Raw genomic sequence first — 12,890 nt, 5'->3', positions numbered from 1 at the left:
TATAGAGGGAACTTCTGCGGGCGGCTCTGCTAATCCAGCTGAGTCCGCCACCCTCGAGCCGGACGTGTTCTACACTGCTATGTTCGCTGTCTCCCCGAAGATACAGCGGTCTCGTCAATCGCTGATACAGGACCTTGAAGACCGGGGGCCCGAGCCACTCTGTATGCAAGGGTCAAGGAGGTAGTGTGGCTTTCACACTATTCTTTCCAAGAGAGGGACTGGTACATCGACGGGGGTTCGCTATCTCCAGGATCTTGAAGACCAGGGGCCCGAGCCACTCTGTATGCAAGGGTCTAGGAGATAGTGTGGCTTTCACACTATACTTTCCAAGAGAGGGACTGGAGAGAGCGGGACAGGGAGCTTACCAGTGTGGAGGACATACGGGGTGGACCTGGTGTTGGCATCAGAACATCGAGGGTGTGGCCCTAGAGAGTGGACCCGGGGCGGCGGTACTCAGTGCGCTCAACGCACTGGGCTCAACGCACTGGGGAAACCGTCTCGGGGTTGAAGACGACGGCCGGTGACGAGAGTGGCCATAAAGGCAGAGCTGCTTGCTGCACTTCCACGGCGGAGCTGCGTCCGGACAAGAATTTATCTTGCGATTGTCTCCCCTGAAACATCACAGGGGCAGGTCGATACCAAATGTAGTCGTGAAGACGCGGGAACGACCTGTAAATAACCTACAACAACACACACACTAATCAAAACACGGTCTACCTTGTTATTTAAGACGACTTTAATGGTAAAAATGGAACATTTAGTTTTTTTAAATCTTCAACAACGGAGCAGAAACCCGAAGCTTTGAGCAGTCCACCTCCCCAAAAAACTAAGAAAGATTATGATAAAAAATATGATCTAAGTTTACGCACCAGAACTTTTCAAGAAACTTGGCTCACAGATTTTCAATGGTTACCAGATGATGATAATCAAATTGCTACCAGTAGCGGCGCAGAGCCTCAGTCTGATGAGGTCGACATATTGGATTAGTTTAATTTGTTAAGATTACGATGTACTTATGTTCAACACATGTTTTAACACTAGCTTTTCAAGATTAAAAGTTTTAGAAAGTCTCTATATTGTTTATAATATACTGCTTTAATGAATGTACTATTGAAATACAACTATAAACAAAACTAGCAAATCATACTCATTTTGGTATATTCCACATTGTTTTATATTAATCAATAAATGCGTTTATAATTTATATAAACATTAACGGACAAGTGTAGTTCAGCAACGGACAAGTTAAATTTCCTAAATGGTTGTCCGTGGACTAGTATAGTTTTTTGAGATTTCACCACCCCTGGTAATGGAGGTGGGGCGTTTATTAGGGAAGGGGCTTTCACATATATTGTATTTTAGCTGTAAATAATTATTTTTGCACAATGAATGATACTTTATTATTTTTAGAACGTTTGAATTAAATATATTGGTTGTTTATTTACATAAAGATAATAATAAAGACATAACCATGACAAAACCTTTATAATAATAGTTTTGAATGAAAATTATGTATATATTATTGATATATGTATATTTGTGTATATATATGACTCTTGTTATTAATCCTCCAATCACTGCATTTATGCTAAAATAAAATCAATATATTGGATTCGAACTATATGCCTGAGGTGAAAACTGGTTTTATATAATAATTATATCGGCAAAGGATAGAGTATAGATATTTGTATAGTTGCCAAATTAAGGAAGAGCCAATATGGACAATTACACGTATGTAATAATTTAATATAAATAACATTTATGTTTTAATAACTGCATATTATATAAAGCCACAGTTTCATAGACATAAATGTAATTGGGGGAAAAAGCAATATTTTGAGGATTCATTTTTGAAAAATTATATCGGATGGCCTTTTAAACTTGTATTTAGGAGGAATTTCATGTTTTTGCTACTTAATACTAAGTAAGTTTGTTACTTGAGAAGGGTTTTTCTGAAATATTAATGCATGTATGCTTCTTAAAACAAACTGGCTTTGTTGTTAATTTTGAAAGGAAGTAATACAATTATGAGTCGACACGTGTTGCAAATCTTATTTATAGGTAAAACTTTAACCTTAACTTTAAATGGTTATGAAGTAAAGGAATTGCTACAATCACAAATCATAATTAATAATGGATATGAAAAAATGTTTTAGTTGATTTGAAGATAATTCAACTTGAAGCTTGAAATTATTAGTGAATGTTATTTATTTCTTCAGTCTGTATCCAGGGCTCATCTTGACTGGCTATGTACAGTAGCTCAAAAATTTGATTGAATTCATTAACCCTTTCCCACACAAAAGCAAAGTGGAAGTGGCTATGTGCAAACAGCATAAAATCAGAACAGCCTGTGAGTAACATGCAGGCTGTTCAGGTTTTATGCTGTTTCCTGCTCATCAGTATCTAAGGGTTGGAAATGAAGCCTTTAAAACTTGGATCTAGTAAGGAAAGTCTTGAATTAAATATAACTTTCTAAGGGACTACAAATGCGTCAAAATATGTACAGTCAATCTTGTGGATGCGACCACTTGTATCAAGCGACCTTTGTCTTATGCGACCATTTTGAAATCCCACAGAGCTTTTTCGCTATATAATGATATTGTATTAAGCGACTTTTGTCTTACGCAACCAGCGACCGCTGATTTGTGTGTATTTTGATGTCCGAATCTTGTATTAAGCGACCACTAGGAGGTAAAAGTGGTTAATCTATCGATCTTTCAGGGACAAATCCGTGTTAATTTTTTATCTAAGCCGATAAGATGTACTGTTACACCTCTGCTTTGTTTTCACAACCATTATGATTATGCTTTGTCTCGTTGACCGGTTCTGACCGGTATTGTTGTAGACTGCGTATTAATTTATTGAGTTGAATAATAGGGGAACGTATTGCGCACAGTCTACAGCTTAAATAGTTTACTATGTGGATCGTTATGAGACAATGCCGATTTTTCGAGTATAGATAACAGGTGCAGAAACAATGCACTGTACGCGACAAACATTTCCTGAGAAGTGCGGAAAATAAACTATTAATCGGCAACATCTGTCGAAATCCGTACATTACCAATTTGTAATAATGCTAATTAGTAGATATTTGTAAGCCAATCACATTGTTATTTACTTAATAAATTTTCCAACCAGGTCTGATTGTTTGTTTTCAATTGACGTGTTTTAATTTTTTCAGCTCATTATGTATCATAATCGAGTTAGATTTCCTTAAGCGTACATGCAGAAATTAAAATGTCAAAACAAAAAGTGTTAACCTTGAACGAGAAAATTCGGGTTTTGGAATTGTCAAAGAGTATAAGTGCACGTAAAATCGCAGACGAGATTGGAGTCGGAAAAACCCAAATTCAGAACATTCTTAAGCGTAAAGCCGAGGTGCTTGAAGACGTGGAAAATAATGTGTCAGGTGAAAAAAAACGCGCAATATAGAAACGGAAAGAGAAATACATGTGATAATATATCATAGCTTTTGGCTTCTGACATTTATTTCTAGTTTTAGCTGTACACATGTATATGTAGACTGTTACACATTTTTAGCAAAATTCTTTGTTCTTAGGAAAAATATTTCCTTGACTATGTTGTTTTTGCAAATAAATATGTACACACAATTGATTTATAATAAATGATAATTTATAATAAGTGAAAAATAAAACACATTATAAGTAAAATATTGTTTATGTATTGTGTTTTTATTCATTTTATTATAAAAGTTAAAATCATTGTGGATAAAAGAGATAATCCTTCATATAGATTAAAATTGAGGGTAAGCATTCTTCCAGAATGGCCTTTTGTATTCAAAGACCGTTTTATTAAGAGACCACTTTTGATTACTCCCTTGAGTGGTCTCTTAAAACAAGATTGACTGTATCTAAGTGGTAAAGGGTTAAAAAAGGCTTTCCAGAGGTCTCAAAATCTGGTTTGCTAAATATTGTCCGTTAAAACACACAATCAATTTGCAACTTGTAAATAGAGAATTATGGAACAAATTCCTACAAATGATTTTCCACCCTGTAGTCAGTTTCTGGTTTTACAAGTAAACATGCTCTAAGCTCTGTTTAAATTCTTGAATTTGATAAGCCTGTCCAATAGAGTACATGTTAAAGATGACTGAAACACTGTTAAATATTGCGCAAAAATATACTTATCAAATTTAATGCAGTTATAATGAACTTTTAAGAACATTGACACAATAGATATTGAAACTGTACAAATGTTTGACTATAAAGGTCATTTTGTTGAATCAGATATAAAAAGTGCTAAGCTGATGCAACAGTTTCACACTGATCATCTATGACATCTCAAGAAAAATTGTGTCTACATTTTAGTCTATAATTGAAATATACTATGATCACCATGTCCTTTTGGGTTTCATGTCAGCCTAACCACTTGGTGATCAAGGTCTGGGTCCCAAAATTATGTACTTTGCCCCTAAAGATATTAATAATACAAAGTACTGGTTATACCAGGAAATGGTCTTGGCATATAATAAGCATTAGTCTGTCAATGTTAAATAAATAGGTTTAACCATACCTTTTACTTACATATATGCACACGACTTTTCCTTGTCTGGTCAGCAGCCTTTGGCCCTTCAATATGTGAAAAAATGAGTCACAACTTTTCAAAATTGTGAAAATTTGAGTTGCAAATATTCAAAATATTAAATATTAAAAAAGAATGAGAACCAAACTTCTCAAATTTTGAGTTGCAACAAAAGCAACAATACCTGTGTATGTGAAACACAATGCACCCTACTGTGATTTGATGCCGCACATCAGCCATTCTAGAGAAAATTATTAAGTCGAAACTCAAACTTCATCTGTAAGTCATGAGGTAGATTCACATACCAAAAAATCAGCTTAATATCTGAAAGCGTTTTGTAAAATATTTACGGACAACAGATATTATAGAGATTTTTTACGTCCAATTAAGGCTCATAACTTTGCTCAAAATCAATGAACCCGAATGAAACTTACACTTCATTTGTAGTCATGTAAGTAGACTGAAATCTGAAAAATTAGCAAAATATCAGAAAGTGTTTCGTAAAAAAACTCAAGAAAACAGTTATTGTAGGGGAAATTTCTGTTCAGGGCCCATAACTTTTCCAAAAATCTATGGACCAGAATGAAACCCGCACTATCTGTAAGTAGATTCACACACCAAATATTAGGTCAATATCTGAAAGCCTTAAGGAAAGAAGTTCGCAAAATGGAATGCCAGACGCATGCACAGACAGACAGTCCTCTGACTGCTATATGTCACTTTACTGGGGCATAAAAAAGCTGTAATGAAGCAGTAATTATTCAAATAAAAAATTCTAATAAATAATTCTAAATTTATGTTGCTCAGGGTGAGAGACACTCAAGGTCAATGCCTTATATTTTCTAAACAGCCGTTAATAAGAGGTCAATATAAAAGTATAATTTTATATACAACTACAAGAAAATTATAATAATTTTCAGGGTTGGAGAATCTCTCAAGGTCAAGAAGAGCAGGAAGAAGAAGATGCGTCGACCGAGGGACTTTGAGAAATCCAGCGGGGACTCTGACAGTCAGACAATGAGTGAGGACCAGGAAATCCATGAACATCATCATCATCACCACCACTGCCACTCACACCACCATATGGAAGGAAAAAAGAAACAGGTGGAATTAGATTGCGACTTTGGTAGATTCTAGCATGATGTGCTAATGTCAGGGGTTAGCTTTTTTGGTCACTCATTTTGTCATTTAAACTGTTAAGTAAACTTGACTATTACCACAATTAAAAATCCAGAAAACTTTGGTTGCCATGACAAAAACTAATTTCTTAGTTTGTGTAAATGCAAATTACCTTTGTTTTCTCCTGTACAAGAAGTATTAAAAGAATAAGAGTTGGAAAACATGGCTAAAACTTAAGTTATAATAAACAAATTCGGGTAACCCCTTCCTACTCAAAAACAAATTGAAAATGGCTACATGCAACCAGCAATGAGCATAAAACCAAAACAGCCTGCAAGTAAGCAGTAAAGTGTTTAGACTGGTTGAGGAAATTGTACTACCACAAAGCGTTTCTGAGATCACTGGTTTCACAGGGTTCCCTCTGGGCTTTAAAAAGTTGTCGCCATTTACTTTCACAAAATTCTAAAAGTTGTCGCCACACTGGGGCTACATTGGGGGCAATGAAGATCATGTTATTATAATACAAACAAAAACTGAGCATTTTACAGTATGTTTATTAATGGTTTAATAACAGTATTATTAGTAATAATTGCACATTTTACAAGTTCATTTAATAACAGCACATTTAATAAGCTGTAAGTCTTGTTGATTGACAACTTCTTAGCAGCCTGCATATGTTGCCACAGTTTGGGTGCTTCTGCAGCTTTCTGAAAATACAACAATGGAAATATAATATTTATATAATACTAATATTATTCAACTATTTTGTAGCATATAAATAATATGAATGTGTTCTAGCATAAGCCCTTCTACATAGAGCCCATTGCACAAAACAGTCAAATAAAATACACGTGTGTTACATCAAATGTCAAATTGATTTTCATGTGCTTAACAATGTTCTCCTTTTTTTAAAACAGTACATATGTAGTGAATGAATTGATTAGTTATGAGAGTTCACACAACATAGATTTTGTGTTGGAAATCATATTGAAGGAAAAGACATTCTGATTAACAACTGTCTTTGTTTTTTTGTTAGCTGGTGAATGTATAGTGGTTTGCATTTTTGAAGGAGTCTCATCATTATCAGAATCGAACTTAACTTTCTACAAGGCGTTATACACTCTGAACATGTCATTTTGACGAGTGAAACAGAGATATCATGTCACTTTTATATAGAACCAATACATGCAAAATGCTCAATTATTTCCTATACATGCTATAACACAGGTTTTGCTAAAAACAATCGATACATACCTTTTTGAATGTCATGGTTGTCAATGAACAGTCTTGAATCAGCTTGGTACACTGTAACAAACACTTTGCATTAAAGCGCGAAGTCAGTATATTTCTATGTTGCCTTATCTTTGAAGCAATAAAACTGACAACCAATTAAGATATCTTTTAATAACATCCCATATCATCGCTATTATCACCATTACATGCCACTTTGCAACAGTCTTCACGCTCCATTGATTTCAGCAGTATCGCTTACATCGCGGAAATCAATTGCATAACTACTGCTGTAAAGCGGCAGGTAAACAGAGCCTCTTACGTTATTTTAAGGAAATATTAAGCAGAAAAAATCTGGATTCTGAAAAATTGCCATTTGTTGAAATTTGTTGCCAGAATTTTTATTTTGTCGCCAGTGGCGCTATGGCGTTCGACAGCAGGAACCCTGGTTTCACTGCAATATTTTACCATGTTCCAGGACAGCTACCTATCTGGGTCTGGCGCGGAGGCTGACACAGAGGGGCAGGACACTACACATGAGATAGGGGCTGCAGAGGAAAGGGACAGCAGGGGACCCAAGTCTCCTAGCAACATAAAAAACACTGGGCCTGAAACTATGGTGAGACTTGAAGTGTATTGGGGATGGAAATAAGCAGGGGCCCATTTAGCAAAACATTAAGGTTGCCTGTGGCTAAAAAATACAATATTTTTATATTACTTTACCATAATTCTTCACATTTTGAGAATTTTATGAGTCTCTCAAAGAAAAAAATGTTGCCAAATGTAAATTTCTCGCAAAATTTCTACATTTTAGCTATATAGAGTGGCAGTGTAAGCCTGTTTCTTCAGGTTTTTGATGTCTTTATGTAACCCTTTTGAAACAAGCATTTAAAATACGGCAGTTATTTTGTTGTTGATCTGAATCAAATAAGTATTTTTTTCATTAACAGCTTTCTAATTTTGTATGCCCCCTTTCGAAGAAAGGGGGTATATAGTTGTTGCACTGTCCGTCAGTCTGTCTGTCTGTCAGTCTGTCAAACTTTTCGCATCCGCTCTCTAATTCAAATAGTTTTCATCCAATCTTTACCAAACTTGGTCAGAAGTTGTATCTAGACAATACCTAGGTCAAGTTCGAATATGGGTCATGCCGGGTCAAAAACTAGGTCAAGGGGTCACTTAATGCATTTCAAGGATTTAGCATGGTGTCCGCTCTCTTATTGAAGTAGTTTTCATCTGATCTTTATGAAACTTGGTCAGAAGTTGAATCAAGACAATATCTAAGTCAAGTTTGAATATGGGTCATGCCATGTCAAAAACTAGGTCACGGGGTCACTTAGTGCATTTCAAGGATTTAGTATGGTGTCTGCTCTCTAGTTATACCCCCACAAACGAAGTTTAGGGGGGTATATAGGAGTGAACTTGTCGGTCGGTCGGTCTGTCGGTCTGTATGTCGGTCCGTATTAAGTGTCTGCTCTCTAATTCAAGTAGTTTGTATCCGATCTTCACCAAACTAAGTCAAAAGTTGTATCTACATGATGTCTAGGCCAAGTTCGAACATGGGCCTTGCCGGGTTAAAAACTAGGTCACAGGGTCACTTAGTGCGTTATAAACATTAAGCATGTTGTCCGTTCCTAATTCAAGTAGTTTTCATCCGATCTTCACCAGACTTGGTCAGAAGTTGTATCTACATGATGTCTAGGCCAAGTTCGAACATGGGCCTTGCCGGGTCAAAAACTAGGTCACGGGGTCACTTAGTGCGTTTTAAACATTCAGCATGTTGTCCGCTTTCTAATTCAAGTAGTTTTCATCCGATCTTCACCAAACTTGGTCAGAAGTTATATCTAGATGATCTTAAGGCCAAGTGCGAACATGGGCCTTGCCTGGTCAAAAACTAGGTCACAGGGTCACTTAGTGCGTTTTGAACATTCAGCATGTTTTCCGCTCTCTAATTCAAGTAGTTTTCATCTGATCTTCACCAAACTTGGTCAGAAGTTGTATCTAGATGATCTTAAAGCCATGTTCGAACATGGGCCTTGCTGGGTCAAAAACTAGGTCACGGGGTCACTTAGTGGGTTTTTTTAACATTCAGCATGTTGTCCTCTCTCTTAATTAAGTAGTTTTCATCCGATCTTCACCAAATTTGGTCAGAAGTTTTATCTAGATGATCTGACGGCCATGTTCGAACATGGGCCATGCCAGATCAATAACTAGGTCACAGGGTCACTAAGTACGTTTTACACATTGAGCATGGTGTCCACTCTCTATTTCAAGTAAATTAAATCCAATCTTCACCACACTTGGTCAGAAGTTGTAACTAGAGGATGTGTAGGTCAAGTTCGAACATGGGCCATTCCGGGTCAAAAACTAGGTCATGGGGTCACTTAGTGTGTTTTAAACCTCACCATGTTGTCCGCTCTCTTATTCAAGTAGTTTTCATCCAATCCTCACCAAACTTGGTCACAAGTTTTATCTAAATGATCTCTAGGACAAGTTTGAACATGGGCCATTCCGGGCCTAAAACTAGGTCACGGGGTCACAGTGCGTTTTTTAACATTCAGCATGGTGTCCGCTCTCTAATTCAAGAAGTTTACATCCGATCTTCACCAAACTTGGTCAGAAGTTTTATGGAGATGATCTTAAGGCCAAGTTAGAACATGGGCCTTTCTGGGTCAAAAACTAGGTCAAGGGGTCACTTAGTGCATTTTAAAAATTGAGCATGGTGTCTGCTTTTTTGTGTGAAGACAACATGCAGAATATTATGTGTCAATGCGGCATGTGGGGGTATTCGTCACGTCTGTGACAAAGCTCTAGTTAATATTAGAGATAGCAACTTGATATTTGGCATGCATGTGTATCCCATTGAGCTGCACGTTTTGAGTGGTGAAAGGTCAAGGTCATCCTTCAAGGTCAAAGGTCAAATTAATGGCTTCAAAGCCGCGCAATATGGGGCATTGTGTTTCTGACAAACACATGATCATCTCTTGTTTATATTGATCTGGTGATCAATATAAAAATATATTTAATACTGTTTTGTGAATACCCCCCCCCCCCCTAGTGTAAGTTCATTACACAGGGATAAATCAATTTGAAGTTACATGCATACAACTTTATTATCATTTTAATAATGACATTTGAATATAGCAAACTGCGAATTAAGGACATAATTTAAAAATCGATGAACGTCACAGTATTCTTAAATTCTTTCATAAATGGTTTTCCCTGGGAAATGTGTTCTATGAGTGAGCTCTAGCAGGCATACAGATTGAGAAATACTGAAAAAAACAAAACTTTCATTTTCCAGGGATGATATCAAGCTTTTTCAAACTGAAAGAAACAAATATCCTTTATTTATCATCTCATTTTCAGTTTACCAATTCCCAGATTCAGAAGACAGTTAAAGACTTGGAGTTGTTGTCCCTGATGTCAACCAATGCTGCTCCAAAGTCTCTAGACGAGGCAGCCAAGAAACGATACCAGTTCTGGGAAACACAGCCGGTACCAAAAATCAGTAAGTCATTCCGCCACGTGTTTTTTTTTAGCTGCACTGACCAAAGGCCAGCGGGGCTTATGTCATGGTCCTGTGTCCGTCGTGTGTGCGTCAGTGCGTGCGTGCGTTAACTTTTTCTTCAAACATCTTTTTCCTAAACTATTGGTCCATTTCTGATGAAATATCTCAGGAATGTTCATGTGGTGAAGCTCTTTCAAACTTGTTCAAATTATGCCCCTGGGGTCGTTGACCCTGCCCCGGGGGGTCAAAAAATTGAAAATTGCTTATATAAGGCCTATTTTGTGCAAACTTTAAAAATCTTCTTGTCCATAACCATTGGGCCTAGGGCTACCAAATTTAGTATGTAGTGACATCTTATAGTCCTCTACCAAGTTTGTTCAAATTATGCCCCTGGGGTCAAATTTGACCCTGTCCCGGGGGTCAAAAAATTGAAAATTTGCTTATATAAGGCCTATTTTGTGCAAACTTTAAAAATCTTCTTGTCCATAACCATTGGGCCTAGGGCTACCAAATTTGCTATGTAGTGACATCTTATAGTCCTCTACCAAGTTTGTTCAAATTAAGCCCCTGGGGTTAAATTTGACCCTGCCCCGGGGGGTCAAAAAATTGAAAATTTGCTTATATAAGGCCTTTTTTGTGCAAACTTTAAAAATCTTCTTGTCCATAACCATTGGGCTACCAAATTTAGTATGTAGTGACATCTTATAGTCCTCTACAAAGTTTGTTCAAATTTTGCCCCTGGGGTCAAATTTGACTCTGCCCGGGGGGTTCAGGGTTCGCACAGATCTTGAAAAGTGCTTGAAAATCAAGGTTTATCTTGAAAAGTGCTTTAAAACGATCTGGAGTGCTTAAAAGTGCTTATTTTTTAACCATAGCCTTGAAAAGTGCTTAGAAAGTGCTTGAATTTGGCTGGAAAAGTGCTTGAAAATGAAATAACAACGATTAAAAATGTAAAAAAAACAGATTCATTATTTCCAAGCTTTCAGATAATTTCAGGTCATATTGATCCGATGATATTGATCGCTCCACCTACCTGACCTATGCCAATCTTCGCGCGCTTTTTTGTGCAACCTTTAAAAATCTTCTTGTCCATAATCATTGGGCCTAGGGCTATCAAATTTTCTTTGTAGTGACATCTTATAGTCCTCTACAAAGTTTGTTCAAATTTGACCCTGCCCCAGGGGGTTCAGGGTTCGCACAGATCTTGAAAAGTGCTTGAAAATCAAGGTTTATCTTGAAAAGTGCTTTAAAACAATCTGGAGTGCTTAAAAGTGCTTATTTTTAACCATAGCCTTGAAAAGTGCTTAGAAAGTGCTTGAATTTGGCTGGAAAAGTGCTTGAAAATGAAATAACAACGATTAAAAATGTTAAAAACAGATTCATTTTTTCCAAGCTTTCAGATAATTTCACGTCATATCGATCCGATGATATTGATCGCTCGACCTATCTGACCTACGCCAATCTTCGCGCGCTTTTTATCAAAACAAAGAAATTCATTTATTTCATGTAGAAGTTGTAACCTAAAATAGCTGTACACGATGCGTGCAAACCGTGTCCAATGATTTATACATGTTCCAATACAACTGTCTTGATTGGGCGCTTATTTCATCAAATTTTTAATATTGAATCATATGAGGAAATTCATTTGATACTTTCGAAAATTGCAAACGTTTGTGTTTATGACTCTAATCGTCTTTATTACCCACCCATAATTTGATTTTACAAATGGAAATAGGGCATATATGGGATTATTGAGTAATGGATAAAGATGGGAGAAGTTGCATGTATGCTATTGAGACAGTTGAAACGTATGCATCGGGGAATCTGGAGACTCGGGATAATACGATTACTACAATCAGTTATGAGTTTTCCTTGGCTTCAAACTGTTAATTGAATAATCAAACACTCAATTAACACTCCTCCAGGTGCGGTATCCTACAGCTAGGTGCGAACACTGTTTTCTTTTATATGCGGCGTTTTATAAGACAAAAAAACACTGTCATGGGTATGGGTGTGAAATACATTATTCATTATCACTTTTAAATGAAAGGGATCAATACAATACGTTTATGTTGCATTATTTTATTTTAAGCGAACACGATGAACACGGCGGTATATATTATGGGTCTGCGGTGATTCGGTTGTTTGCCTTATGGCAAACAGCCCTGAGACATTTGATCTGAACACTCATCGTGGGGTTCATATTGGTAAGGGAACACAATTAGATGAACACCGCAGCGAGTGGCGCTTGTTTAAGTACATGATGCCTGTACTTAAGACAAAAATAAATATTTTCATGTCTTTTCCATGAGTCCGAAGTCGTAGTTTTTTTCCAGATTTAATTTATGACAGTTCCGATCTGTTTATACTAGCAGGTACTGGATCGGTACGGGTTTTATAATGTAAGGGAGTCAACAGAAAGGGTTGTTTTTGAAGTACCCTTGGGTTATTGACAACGCCAATTCTAAGTATGCAGAACAGATATAGAGAT

General features: G+C 36.7%; 1 protein-coding gene across 2 annotated transcripts in view; it reads left to right on the top strand.

The window, feature by feature from the left end:
- LOC127855223 (glycylpeptide N-tetradecanoyltransferase-like) overlaps positions 1-12,890 on the top strand; it is a 65,144-nt gene that overhangs the window by 18,280 nt on the left and 33,974 nt on the right. For both annotated transcript variants that reach the window (XR_008037407.1, XM_052390639.1), the window contains exons 2-4: positions 5,463-5,646; positions 7,370-7,510; positions 10,258-10,399. Coding sequence is in view for 1 of the 2 variants with exons in the window: in XM_052390639.1 (XP_052246599.1) it covers positions 5,463-5,646; positions 7,370-7,510; positions 10,258-10,399 (467 nt within the window). In the remaining variant the exon portion in view is untranslated. The remainder of the gene's footprint in view (positions 1-5,462; positions 5,647-7,369; positions 7,511-10,257; positions 10,400-12,890) is intronic.

Source organism: Dreissena polymorpha, chromosome 13, assembly GCF_020536995.1.
Source record: "Dreissena polymorpha isolate Duluth1 chromosome 13, UMN_Dpol_1.0, whole genome shotgun sequence".
In the NCBI taxonomy this organism is placed as follows: Eukaryota; Metazoa; Mollusca; class Bivalvia; order Myida; family Dreissenidae; genus Dreissena; species Dreissena polymorpha.
The sequence above is the reverse complement of the archived record's forward strand: the minus strand, read 5'-3'. Positions and strand labels throughout refer to the sequence as shown.